The sequence below is a fragment of the Astatotilapia calliptera genome, unplaced genomic scaffold (genome assembly GCF_900246225.1).
Source record: "Astatotilapia calliptera unplaced genomic scaffold, fAstCal1.2 U_scaffold_45, whole genome shotgun sequence".
Classification (NCBI taxonomy): domain Eukaryota; kingdom Metazoa; phylum Chordata; class Actinopteri; order Cichliformes; family Cichlidae; genus Astatotilapia; species Astatotilapia calliptera.
This window is the reverse complement of record NW_020535784.1, coordinates 127,501-141,903: the sequence shown is the minus strand read 5'-3', so window position 1 is coordinate 141,903 and position 14,403 is coordinate 127,501. Positions and strand designations below refer to the sequence as shown.

Here is a 14,403-nt window from a genome sequence, read left to right as displayed (position 1 = left end):
GGCAGTTAGGTTGGGTTGTTCGTGTTTTTGTTTTAAATAGAGGGAGTTTTAGGAAACATGGACATGTCTAAAATTGGGCCCATTATTTTGTAACAGTGCACTTAAAGAAACCCTGTCAGGTGATTTTGTTTTGTTTTTATGAGCTAACAATCAGCTCTATTTTTTTCCATTTTTGTTTTAAGCAGGCCTGCAACAGCGCTGAAAATTCTCGGGGAGAGCAAATATAAGGGGGCTTTCCAGATTACAATTGGCTGAGGAGAGCTACCTGGGGACAATTCAGGTCGTAAGTCCCTGTAAAAAGGATTTTATGCGAGTCAATCCAGTCCAAAAGCATAAAGAAATATTTTCCTATGGAAAATAAAAAAATGACTGAGCTCATTTTGCTGAGGGTGGAGTATCTGATCGTGCGGGAAGCTCCACCATTAGCAAATATATGGTGTGACTGCATGTGAGTGAATGTGTGACTGGATGAAGGTGAGGATGAATAAATGTGGATAAACAATTTGCTTTTACCAGAAAAATTTTTGTTTTGTTGACTGGGGTTAGATTATGGGATTATAGTATATTGTTGGGAGAATGCCAAATGCTAAAGGGGAAATATTTTTGATGTAACTCAGTCACCATTAATTGAAGAAACACATGACTGATAACTGTTCTGTTTTAAGTTTATTTTATGACATAGATTGGATCATGAGTGGGGAAACTGAGCATTTTTAAGTTTTGTATAGTATCTTGACACATGAAATGTATCAAGATAAAGGGGGGTTTAGGGTTTAATAATTTAATTGTTTAATAATTTAGGATCATTTTAGGACCTTTTGGGTTTTTGATCATTTGGATATGGTAAAACTGAAACTGTTATTTTTAAGTTAAGGTTAAAGGATTAAAAGTGAACTTGTCACGGTTTGCGAGGCAAGCCGTGTGGAGTTGTAGAAAAGGACCCAAAAGGCGGCAGCTCTGGTGCAGGTGAATATTTATTTACAACGGTGGGCACAAAACAGCACTGGTGGAAAAACAAGAAACCGGAAACCTAAACTGGGTAAGCTAATAACACAAACCAGAAACGAGACGCAGGGAGACCGAGGGGAAACAACACAGACAAACCAGCAACTACCATAACAGAAGACACAACTTAAATACACCCAGAGGAAGTACGGGGAGAACACAGACATAACAGGCTGGGGGAAACATGGAATAAACACAAAGAGAGACGAGAGCTCATAAATACACAGAGGGGCACAAGGGGGTAAGAGTCACAAAGGGAAAAACACTTAGGGAACACCACAATAGGACACCTGAGAAAACCTGGCCTAAATAAGGAGCGAAAATACAAGGAACCAAGAATACTGGGCCAACATGGCCCAGGACCATGACAGAACTGAATCCTGTTTAGAAGATACAATGCTGGTTTTTCAAAGCTGTGAATAAATCTTAGAGGGAAAATTAGTGAGGGTTGAAGGAGTAGAACAGGTTTGATTTTTTGATCTTTAGAAGAAGTGGTTATAATGTAGGCTTACACATACAGATATTACATGGAAGGTATTTTTAGGATAAAGGGGGAGCTTCTACGTAGAAATGATTTTTATAGATATATCACATTTTGTGCTTTTAAAGGAGTTGTGGCTCAAATTTGTCTCTGGAGGGTCACGAGCCTTTGGCTAGCGCTATGATTAGCCAATCTACTGTGAGGATAATATGAGTTCATGAAGGATTGCACACGCTTACAGACACAGAGTTAAGAAACACACATGACAGTATTGATTCCAGGCAAAAGGCCTTAAATTCATTTAGCTTTTAACTGAACTTAAAAAAGGACCAAAGAGGAAGGAAAGCATATATTTTGGTTAAGTCTGATAAATTAGAATTAGAAGGTATTGTTACATTAAAAGAGCAAAATGAAATAAAAAGGCTATACCAAAATGGGTTATAACATAGGAAATGTATACAGGAGTAATTGCTTATATGCTTAAACTTAATTGATTAAAGTGGTTGTTTTCTTTTAGAGTAGAGGAACTTGCAGCAGCGACAATTTGTGCACAGGATGTTGATGATCAGATAAGGGAAAATAGAGCGAGCAACCGGACGTGAAAGCAGGGCTTAAAGAGTTTTAAAGTGATGAGTAACGTTGAAGAGTATACATAAATACAAGTCAATAAGTTAAGAAGATAATTAGGATCATGCTTTTGATTAAAGAGTCCCAGATAGGATAAGTTAGGGAGATGCAAGAAAAGGTGTTTTGTTTCTTTTGCAGAAGATCGATCTCGGCGACCACAGGAGGGGCGAGGATCCTGGAGATCTCGAGGTTCGAGACCACCAGAGAAGGGTCTGCGTGAGGACACAATGTATTGTGACCTCTGGTGTTCCAGAGGTCATGAGAGGGAGTGTCGAGAAGGGAAATTATTTTACTGCTATAGTTAAATAATTGTCATCATTACCATTGCATTAATAATAAAATCTGGAGTTTATATTGCATTCAGGGGTTAAACAGTGTCTCTTTCAGAAGGACTGAGTTGCAGGCTGACAGGAAGTTGTATGCAGAAGTGAAAGCAGATAGTTATTTTGAGCCGCAGGCTAAGACGAGGCTTTAACAATATAACAGATAGCTTTAAGAAGGCCTTAAGCAGCTATGACTATTTTATACACAATGCATATCTGTGCTTATTAAAGAGTTGGAGCTCGGTCAATTAATTGGGGGTCGGAAGCTTTGTTCGGCGCGATGTTCGGACAATCTATTGTGCAAGTGACTTGGAGCCATAGAAGGAATTGCAATACATGCTTACAAAACACTTATATATCAGATTATTTTATATTAAGGTTTTAGTAGAGGTTCTTGGTTAAAACATTTATTTAGTAGAAGACATACACATAGTCTCAGTGAGCTTCTGGTCTGGTAAAAGGTCAGAAGTGCAACAGGTGAATTGAGAAAGAGCATTTGAGGACGAGACACAGACAGTAGGTGAAGAGGTGACACAAAGAGCATGTGAGGTCGTGACACACACACATAGAGTTAAATTTATTCAGAGGAACCGTTTCTTGTTGTCTCGGCAAGAAAGAGGAACAATTCATTTTAAGATAAGAACGGAAAGTACCAAGCCATGAAAATAGAAGATGGTTTTCTGGGTGAAAAGTCATGATGATGTTGATCTGATCCATGTATAAAATGTACCGGTGACGCATGAAGGGGCGTCAGTAAATAAACCCTGATGCTATAAAATATCTGTTCATGCTTTGATTAAGTCGAAGACTACTGGCTGTCTGCGTACAGAGTGTCTTCCCACGCGTGTATTCATTAAAATCATTGTTTGACCAAAGACCTTCTGGACCAAGAATTGTGTGTACTCTCCTTCCTCAACTTTGAATCTTAACAGTTCCTAATCCAAACAGCATAATGACTGTTCTAACACATATCTTAAAAATGCTACAAAGAAAGAAAATTATCACATATGTTTCAATATGAATGTAATTGTGTCACACTCGGTTTGTAGTAGCTTTCCTGTTTTATTTTGAGTTTTGGTATGTTTACACTGTTATTTTTATTTCCCGTGTGTTCGTCTTCCCTTATTAGTTTTACTGTATTTAATTAGTCTGATTTAATAACTTATAATTATTTACTTTCCAGTGTGTATATATGCTCCTCGTTTGGATTATTGTTTGTTTGAGTTCTGCCTGTCTTTTCTATTAAAGATTTGGACTTTTGGACTATTAGTGGACCTCGTAGGTTTTTATTCTGTTCAATTGGTAATTGACTGGGTTTAATTTAGTGGCCTGGAAAACAGGCCGGAGGGGTCTGGTCATTTTAACCCCCTAAGACCCGAAATCTTCCATGGCATGCATTTTTAATTTCTCTTTGATATTTGGGCCGATTGGAACCCGATGAATGTAAAAAGAAAGAATTACCAGGTTTTGTTTGTTTTTTTTTTTACCTAATTTTTGTTTCTGAGAAAAATGAGAGCCACATATGAGGACATTAATTTGAAATTTCGATAGAACAGTTGCAGTATAATGTCCTCGTAACTGTATATCAGGCACTTGTTGATCAAGATTTAGTATTTTGGTCTAAATAACCCAAAATGTGATGTCCACATGTGTGGACGCCAGGCTGGAGTAAAGTGTTAGAGCTATTTATACCTATGTAAACTTTTATACACTGGTTTTTACCTGTCTTGTTTCAGAAAGGTTTAAAAGGGTAATGTCCACAGTTTATAATTTTTGAATTCAACATATTTTATTAAAGTAATTGAGCTTGAACACAGAAAAAACTGAATCAAATAATCATAAAATCAAATCACTTGCACTATACTGAAGTCTAATCCACTCTGAGCTAATGCCGGTTTCCAACACTAATGATCGGGTGAAGGAGAGAGATGAGGGTGTGCACGGCCACTGGTGCCCTTATCCCTGTTCTTTGTGATACAATCCAACAGGAAAGCAGTCAAACCCTTGGACATTAGCCAAGTTAACGTTCACAAATATATACACACAGAGGAACTCTGAGCCCCAATGTCAGCATTAGCACAAACATGCCACTTCATACCAAATCTCAGTGTGAGGTCAGGTGTTAGTCTCATTCCATTACTCTGGCTATATTTTCTTACTCATTACTATTAAACTTATACTTAAGACTAACTATTAACAAAATCACACCCCAATAACTCTGTTATTACACTTTGTATTTAATCATAAAAAGGCTGGATGTTGAAACCTTTTACTTCTATTTTGCATGAGCCAGGATTCTCAACAGCTGATACTCTATGTCCAAAAAGTGACAGGTATCGTTTTATGGAGCAAAAAACTTAAGAGTGCATATTTTATAAATAATACCAACAATTACAAATGCAGACCTTTAATAGTAATAAGTAATCCTTTATTTATAATACATAGCAATATAAAAATAGTAACATATGAAAATATTACAATGGGCACAGATGAATTTGTATCAAAAACAGCAACCAAGCCAACGTAATGAATAACACACATAAATAACAACTGCTTGAGAGACCAAACAATTTCTTTTCATCTGTTCCTTGGCAGAAAGTTAAGACAGCTTTAGTTTCAATAAACAGAAGTAATGGATGCAGTCCCTTTGAAATGTCTACACAAAAGTCTACTTGTGCATATACTTAGCTTTAACTCTTCTCTTTTTTGTTTTGTATTCTAAAAGGTTTTCATTTTCTCCAGAGGATGTCTCCCTTTCAGTGGTTATCGACTGTTCACATTCATTTTCAGACTGTTGGAATGTCGATGCTGGCCGAACGTTTCTTGCTAGAATGCAATGGCCTAATTTTGCGTGCATTATCTGTCGTCTTTATTTCGTACTGGCATATACTTTTGCCTACTTGTTTTGTTTTTAAGACATTTGTATGCAGTTCATCTATCATTGCAGTAATACCCTCTGGAATGAATGCCCACTGTTTAACTGTGTCTAAAACAGCATTTAGTTTTCCAACCGCATCTTCTGTGCATTTTTTGTCTGTGCTTTCAACTACAGGAGTGTCATTCAAAGTTGATAGAGGACTTTTCAGAGAGTTTTTCATTTGTTTAAAATGGCTACAAGCCACCTTCAGGCAAGCACATGTGTTATAGTGAGAGAACGTACAACAAGTGCACTGAAGTGTTTCAGCCGATGCAAAAAACCACAGATTTCCAAACAAACTTGGCATTTTTATCACTTTCAAGTCCTCACAGTGTACAAAGTAATGCCTTTCTTTCACTGCAATTCTTGCCAAGGTCTGTTTCCATGTTTGGATAGATGTCATTGTCAGCCTCTGCTAATTTTGCAAGTAACACTAGATGCTTGCAAAGAAGTCCTCGTAAGCCATATGTACAGTTGCAGTAGGACTCAACAGGGCAGACATCATACACCATGTCTTCTCTTGACTCAGATGGGACTTGATATGCATTAACTCCATGGCTGTTCTTGACTGTAATTTTAAGAGCCCAACCACTTTCCATCAGTCTTGAAGCAGAGTCTGAAACTTGAGACAAGGTGTCAGCAAACCTGTTTTTCATGCGGCCCACATCTTGCAGGCTTTTTATGACTGAGAAGTAGTCGTCGGCCTTCCCTAGGAGCACTTCAATCAGATCATCCAGACGCCTATTCTTGTAGCCAGATAAAAACTGGTATTTCAGGCGGTGGAAAAATCTGAAAAACAGTTATTTGAAATGATTAGTAACTGTAATTGAAGGAATTTAAAGTTTTAATCAAGACTGTATTATTTTTTTAAAAATTGGAATACCTATTGCACACGTCTTTTATAAAGGAATGCTCTGTGCCGGTTTAGCTGATTTAGGCAAATCCACCTACTCTGTTTTTTGTTGTGATAACATTAAAAACGCTGCTAGAATTTAAAGGATTTGCCTAAAACCTGTTCTGGCAATGACATGACGAACCTACTCAGTTTAGCCTCTTGGATTAAAGCATAATATCTTTTTTTCAGCAATACAATTGAATGAGGTCAAAATAATAAATCATACCTTTCAATCACATTGTTTGTTTTAGAACGAGCGTGACTGAAGCGACGGCCGTAGTCACACCACATGTGGCCAATGCCTTCCCAGTGCTTCTGAAAATACTGGCACACCAAAGGGTATTGCTTAAATGTCTGGCAGAACTCTGCTGATGTGGCTTTAAAGTCGTCCTCCTAAGAGAATTGGATGCAACAGAATATATTTCAATCCATTTAACAGACCTATTGAAATCTTTAATATTATGTATTGAAGCCCTTTTCCTTTTATTGAATAACATTAAGAATTTTAAGTTATTAATAATATGTCGTGTTTTTGTATTAAGAAGCAATTATTTCTTCCCTTACAATGGCTAAGAAGGAACACTAAACCTATAAGCATATTTGGTTTCAGCATCTGTCTGTGAAAGAATCCCACTCACAAGTTCTACTGCACAGTGGGTGACACAATGATGTTCTGCACAGCTTAAGTACTTGTTTTGATAAGCAAGATAAGAAGCCAGTTTTAGAAATTGTTTCAAAAATCTATTTTGTATCTCTCTGTAACTTTTTTTAGCAACTGAAAGTTATTATGCTCTTAGTGTAATCAAGAAATCAAAATGTGAAATAGACAAATTACACTTACAGATGTGCAAGCTTTCAGCTTACAAAAGAAAGAAATGATTTCATTTCTCTTTTGGGTGTTAGAAAGCCCATGGACCCCGGACTCTGATTTTGAAAGCCATCGATTAACAGCCTGTGAATGTAAGAGGAAAAAAGTTAATCTGGAGAGAGAGACAGAGGAGCAGCTGTACAAAAAGCATAAAAGAAAGCTGACGTCCAAAAATAACTTTGTCACTCACTGGACAAGAGGACCTGTGCATTACAGAAATCAACCAGGCAAACATATTTTTAAATGTCAAAAAGAGCTTTGGGAAGCAGCCACCAGAAGATGAGTGCACTGTGGTCTTAAATGGATGGACATAGTCACTCAACATTTTATCCCTTTATATTCATTAACCTGAGTAGGTGAATATCACAATGAGGCAAATCATAACAACAGGACCCTGTTGTAAAAATGTGTTTCAGGTGCATCTTAGACAACGTGAAAAGAAAACAATGTGGTTTACCTGCAAGACATGGTACCAGCATAGAAGGATAGCTGACTCTGGAAAAACCTTCTGCAAAGCATTTATTTCCGCAAAGTCTTTGTCAACCATAAATGCTCTACAGAAAAAAAGAAAACACTAAATGAGATTAAACAGTATGAAAATGTTTTTGCTATCTCAAAGCACCACTTCAATGCCAAATTAAACATTTCAACTCACAAGTAGATATATAAACTACTGCATACAGCCTATAGGAATAACTTTAACAACTGGAAAGGAAAGTTTTTTGCAGCCCATGCTGCAGCTATAGCATTAGATTCTGGCATGTTATAACTTTTTTGAAAAGGAATTATTTCAAAATTAATAGCTGTCAATGTATTATTTACCTCGGGGAAGTTGGGAAATGCTCACAAACTATTCCAAGAACAGTTTCCAGGGTTTTCTGACTTTCGTTGCTGACAATAGCATAGGCCACAGGGACTCCATGCCCATGATCATCTCTTACAACAAGTGTGAATAAGGGAAATGAATACTGGTTAACGCAGTGCGTGGTGTCAACAAATACTAACTGTTTTGCATAGTTCTCCATGTTTGATTTCATTACAGGTGTCTGCAAAACAATCATTAGTTCTTGGTCAGATGTGTATGGTTGATAGAAGAGAACATGTTCTTGATGTTTTCCATTAAAGTAAGGTATGTACACTTTGACTGTCTCCACAGTTAAAGTGCTTCTTCCTCATCATGCAGGTTCTAACACTGTCAATGTCACGTGGTGTGACAAAATGCTCTCTGTTGTGAAGATCTCTGTGTCCATGTTCTTTGGCCCATTTATGACATTCAGTTAGTAGATGGCTGGCTTAGTTCCAAGGGAAAGCAGTTCCTCAATCTTCCTCCTCAAATCACTGGAAATATTGTTGAAATGTGCGTCTTTTGGGTCCGAAGGATCATGCCCATCATGCTTATCATATGTACGCTGCACGATGACTGTGTGGTCTTTCCAACATTTGAGTACTTTAAATGAAACATAGGCCTTACAGCCCACTGCTCTGTAGCTGTTTCGACTTTTTTCCCCAGCTCTGATGCAGTTGAATTTGTAATAGTCTCTTTTCCTGTCTTTACTTGAGGCAACATTTAAACATTTATAATGTCCATGAAGGGTTAATGAGTTCAATTTTTCTAACACAACACTGAATGGGTCCTCCTGGCATTGTGACACATGCACACAAAGTTGTGTGTCTTTTCCAGTTCTTTTTTTTTCGTCATTCAGAACACTTCTTCTAATTATGTCGTCCATTTCTGGTGGAAAAATAACGAAGGTTTAATTAGTCAATATTCATTAATTCATTTTAACTTGTTTTGGGGTTTTTTGCAATACAATGTAAATATTAAATATAATATTAAAAAATATATATATATAAAATAATATAAAACAAACAGGGGCTAAAAGAAGCTAAACTTTCATATGGTATGTCTCTGGCAACTTTAACATGATGTCCCAGGGACAACATCTACACGATGTCCCAGGGACAACATCTACGCGATGTCCCAGGGACGACATTTACGAGATGTCCCAGGGACGACATTTACGCGATGTCCCAGGGACGACATTTACGAGATGTCCCAGGGACGACATTTACGCGATGTCCCAGGGACGACATTTACGCGATGTCCCAGGGACGACATTTACGCGATGTCCCAGGGACGACATTTACGCGAAATCCCAGGGACGACATTTACGAGAATTCCCAGGGACGACATTTACGCGATGTCCCAGGAACGACATTTACGCGATGTCCCAGGGACGACATTTACGAGATGTCCCAGGGACGACATTTACGCGATGTCCCAGGAACGACATTTACGCGATGTCCCAGGGACGACATTTACGCGATGTCCCAGGGACGACATTTACGCGATGTCCCAGGGACGACATTTACGCGATGTCCCAGGGACAACATTTACGCGATGTCCCAGGGACGACATTTACGCGATGTCCCAGGGACAACATTTACGCGATGTCCCAGGACAAATTTGTAAATTTCTGGATTACTGTTAATCTCCATAGAATCAAGAACTCATGTCCAGTTTCACAGCTATGGACCAGTTAATTATGTTTCCAGGTGATAGTTTGATTCATAGATTCAGCACACAACCATTAGTCTAGGCCTTTTAGTTCAAATTCTCTTGACTTATGTTTGCCTGACCCAACCCCCGGGCCACGAAACACCAAAAAAGTATGGGAACGCTGGTCTAGAGAACACTGGTTAGCTAATGCTGTCGTCAAGTATCACTAGCAAACAAACAGCAAGCCAAGTGAGAAACATATGTATAATGCTTACCGTTTATTAAAGAAAAGTATCCTAAAAGGACTTCAAATTCGGCGGACAGGCGGCGGTTTCTCGCAAGTGAAGCGGGCGCGCTGGATTGACAGACAGAGGCGGGTATTTCGAAGTCGCAGAAGTATGACGTCACAAGAAGGTGATTGGTCACTTGCAATGTTGAACCTGGAACAACATTAATTATGATGATGTGGAAACAACGCCAACACAAGGATATCAGATTGTCCGGGTTGCAGTTGCTGTTGCAGGCCTTGCAGTTAGAAGAGTAGTTTGTCTTCTACTGGATGATTTAGCAGCCACTGATCTACCAACACGTGTCTTCACCCAAGTAGGTAGACACGTGTTGGCAGGTTTATTTGAACAGTGAGAGACAGAACAATAACCAAAAAAATCCAGAAAAATGCATTTAGAAAAAGTTATAAATTAATTTCCATTTGAAACAAGTATTTGAGCCTTTTAATATTAGTTATTTATTTATTTATTTTCTCTGACTATTTCATGATTTCTGGAGGGCAGTGCTTAACTAGCACATGCTACAGTTTTCTCTGTTCACAGGCCACACGTATGTATATCCTACTTGCAGTTCTGCATGTACATCCTGCTGCTTCATTTCGATGAAGAAGCAATTCAACAGATACCCGTGATCCTAATTCTCTAACAGGACTCAACCAGCTACATTTAATGCTAGAGTTTCAACTGACTCTAGAACACTATTCATGCTAATCCATTTTCATTAGTAAATCTGGCCCATTTTTCTTGCTGATCTCTTGATGGTAGGTGATGCTACTATCTGTGCATTGAACAGGGAAGCTCTTTTCTAAAGAAATGATTAGGCAGTGGCCTATATATTTGTTGATCGCTTCAATGAACATAACCTTCCACATATTAGTAGTCTATATGCATTCAACATATAGTGATTTAAACATAAACAATGAAAACTTGTACTATATGCTTGACGTAGCTCACTAATTCATAAATTTAACTCAGCATCACACTCTTCTAGACCTGAAGTTACCTCACTAAGCCTCAAATTCAGCCTCATAGTTCAGGTTTGTAGAGCACAGAAATAACTGATTAACAGACTAGATAACACAAGGAGAGGTAACAGAAGATGTGAGACAGTGCTGTGTACAGCAACAGCAAATATAAAGACCTGGAGAGAAGTGGAGCCGCTGTTTCAATATTGCAAGTGGTTGAAAGGTGTGCCAGCCAGAGAGCCAGCTGAGTGGGTAAGCAGCCATGCTGCCAGGGAATCCACAGAGAGAGAAAGAGTGGCTGGACAGCTCTGACGGCCACAACACAATAAATGATTGGCTCCTGAGTAAACAAGTAACATTCTTGAAACTATCCAGTATTAATGATTAATACCCAGTAAATGATTTCTTGTGAATAGAGGTTATTTCTAAATTTTTAGAAGAAATTATGGAATGTTCTGGACAATAAATAAAAATATAAAAAAGAATTACCCAGACTGCCCAAATGACATATTTGATCATTTAAATCGTGCGTTTATCAGTAACTTACAGGCTTGACTGAAAGGATTAATAGGGAATATTGCTAATATCACCGTCCTGACTGAAGGGTTATTTACTTCCGTTGTATGTATGTCTCGGTCAGCCCCCCTGACCGTGTGGTAGTGATGTAACGTCCTGTATGCGCGTATCGAGGCTTGCTTCATTTATGGGAGGAGCTGAAAATGATGACGTCCGAAGCCTCGCTGCCCGGCTGTACCACGTGACTGGTTCATGAAGTTGTTCGAACTTTGCCGCGAGATATGACAGCGATATAAACCCCTCAGACTTCAATCAAAATGTGGGTGTTTGATGGAGAGTTGTTAGTGAGAGTTTGGAGACCGTTTGGAGGTTTATGAGAGTGAGGAGAGAAAGTCAGGAGAGAATGGAGCCAGCTAAGAAGAGGAGGATGTCCTCCCCTGTGTGGGAACATTTTGATTTTATTCCTCCCAACAAGGTATGTAAATTTCTACAGAAGATGTATTTTCATGATACTGATGGTGCAATAAAACCTATGTTAAGCTGTCTGTACTTTTGTACAAGGTGAAGTGTTTGCTATGTGCCAGGGAGCTGGGATATAACAACAACACCTCATCCATGCTTAGGCACTACAGAGCTTTGCATGAGAATAAGGGGAACACCGATTGTGGAGCAAGACCAGGTGAGCCATCAAATGCCATGATAATATAGCATGCAGTAATGTTACTAAATGATATAACAATATTATACAACTGTTATAAGTTACGTGTGTGATATTTATATTTGTGCTTTGTCTTTATTGTCTTTCCTCAGGAGAACAATCTCAAATAGATGAAGACCTGGTCAGCATGGTGATCGAGGACTCCCAGCCATTTAGCATTGTGGAGGACAAAGGATGTAAAAGATTTGTTAAATCATTAAATCCTAGCTATGTTCTCCCCACTAAAGGTTATAAAAGCAGTGAAAATTTAGTTTTTACAGAATAAAATGTGAACAGGCAGGACTGAGGCTCAAAGCCTCAGTGTGTAGCTGTCCATACCTCAACGTTACAAAAGCACAACCGCTGTCCACACCCCAACCACACCTCACCTCACAGTAAATGATCATTTCCATTTTAAGCATGTCCAAATAATCATTTCCCATACTGCCAGTATAAATATACACAGTATACTGCATCACTACAATATACATGTTTTACACACTCCTTTTGATGTTGACATTTACAGGCTGTGTGCAAAAGGCCCGATCTTCAAATTCATGCCAACTAATATTTTTACGTCCAGTAGGTGTCCTGCTAGAGCAAATGAAGCTTCAAGAAGCTTTGCGCTGGGGTGAACCAAGCTTCAGTGCTTCATGAAGCTTCATCTGCCCATCACTACCGTGTGGAGAGTGTTTGGAGGACCCAGGTGTGGACACAGATGCAGGAGGCAGAACTTTTGCTAAACTCAAAGCAAGCCTTTATTTGGGGCTGATAGCTTGCAGGCTAGAATAGTGACATGCAGCTAGAATAACAGGGTGGGTGAATCAGACGACACGACCACAAACACAGGAAGACTGAGGACTTAAAATTATTAAATACATACATGAGGTGATCAGGGGAAGTGGAGACACATGAGGACACAGCTGACTAGAATGAAACATAATGACATTAAAGGGGAGAGTAAGACTAAATGCAATGAACAAAGAACACCAGACTCTTTCAAAATAAAACAGGAAACACGGAGACATTTATTCATTTATTTTATTTTATTCTACTGTATATAGTATTTTATTTTATTCTATTCTGTACAGTTGTGTACTGTATTTATTCTTATTGTATTCTAATTTTTGCCTCATAACTTTTGCACTGTCCACTTCCTGCTGTGACAAAACAAATTTCCCACGTGTGGGACTAATAAAGGTTATCTTATCTTATCTTATCTTATCTTATAGACATTACACGAACTTGACAACAAGAGCCACACAGACATGACACATGACAGGCAGATGCATGAACCACAGAGACTGAGTACAGGGGGAGATGACAAAAGGAATTTAAGAAACAAAGGACTAAACAGCAACCTGGAAATTAGCTAGATGAGCCAAACTGAAACTAGAACACATATGAATGCAAAATAATACATTAAAACCCACATACTGGGTCACACAGTACCGTGACAATGTGCAGATGTAAAAAGAAGAAAGCAGATGGTTTACAGCCATTAAAGCTCACACATATCAAACTGAAGCAACAGGTGAAGTGTTCCACAGACAGTGAGGATGACCACAGCTAGCAAACTCTGTACCATGTTTGCATGTTCTTAGCCTTTTGCCCCCAAACACAACAACACAAACTGTATTTTACTGATTGTGTTCTAATGCAACAACAAAGTGCCATACTGAGTGGATCCCTCCATCGTGCCGTGACCATCTCTGACAAACTTTTTTGTGTTGAATGACAGTGTATTCATGTGATAGTGTGTTAATGTTTGATTTTTGTCAGCTCTCTTTCCTGTGTAATGCTAAATCCTCATTGTGCCTCAGTAATGTAACTTTTAACAGCCCTGTTACCATGAACGAGAACAAGTTTATTATTAATCTATTATACGAGTAGACTTTGTCACTACACGGTGAATCAACTTCAGAGCCCGGTCGCGAAACAGCTCCACACAAAAGGCAATCTTAGAGCAGTCGTTCTAGTGGTCTAATCAGCCAGGTGATCAGGAACACAGGGAACCTCACAGGTGCGCACAATCAAGGGCAGAACGTGTGATGAGTCCACCAAAGGGCCCGAGGTAATACTCACAGGATCAGAGACTGACGTTTTAAACAGAGAGCTGGTTCCAAATGGTAAATGGTTATAACCTGTTACTGTAATGTAACAAATTCATAATAACATAACGTTTCCTATTGGCTGTGAGCAATTTATCACTACACTTACACTTGGGAGCTGGAAACACCTGTGTGTGTGTGTGTGTGTGTGTGTGTGTGTGTGTGTGTGTGTGTGTGTGTGTGTGTGTGTGTTTGTTTGTTTGTTTGTTTG

At 38.7% G+C, this 14,403-nt stretch overlaps 1 protein-coding gene across 2 annotated transcripts in view; it reads right to left on the bottom strand.

The window, feature by feature from the left end:
* Positions 1 to 5,165: 5,165 nt before the first annotated feature.
* LOC113018147 (uncharacterized) overlaps positions 5,166 to 14,403 on the bottom strand; it is an 87,552-nt gene continuing 78,314 nt past the window's right edge. Inside the window, exons 2-6 of one of the 2 annotated variants that reach the window (XM_026161208.1) lie at positions 7,939 to 8,848; positions 7,574 to 7,670; positions 7,090 to 7,200; positions 6,475 to 6,641; positions 5,167 to 6,142 (exon numbers count right to left, since the gene is read on the bottom strand). In XM_026161208.1, coding sequence (XP_026016993.1) covers positions 5,680 to 6,142; positions 6,475 to 6,641; positions 7,090 to 7,200; positions 7,574 to 7,670; positions 7,939 to 8,177 — 1,077 coding nt within the window. In that variant the 5' untranslated portion in view covers positions 8,178 to 8,848 and the 3' untranslated portion in view covers positions 5,167 to 5,679. Of the gene's footprint in view, positions 6,143 to 6,474; positions 6,642 to 7,089; positions 7,201 to 7,573; positions 8,849 to 14,403 lie in introns of both variants that reach the window. The other variant, XM_026161209.1, reaches the window with a different exon arrangement.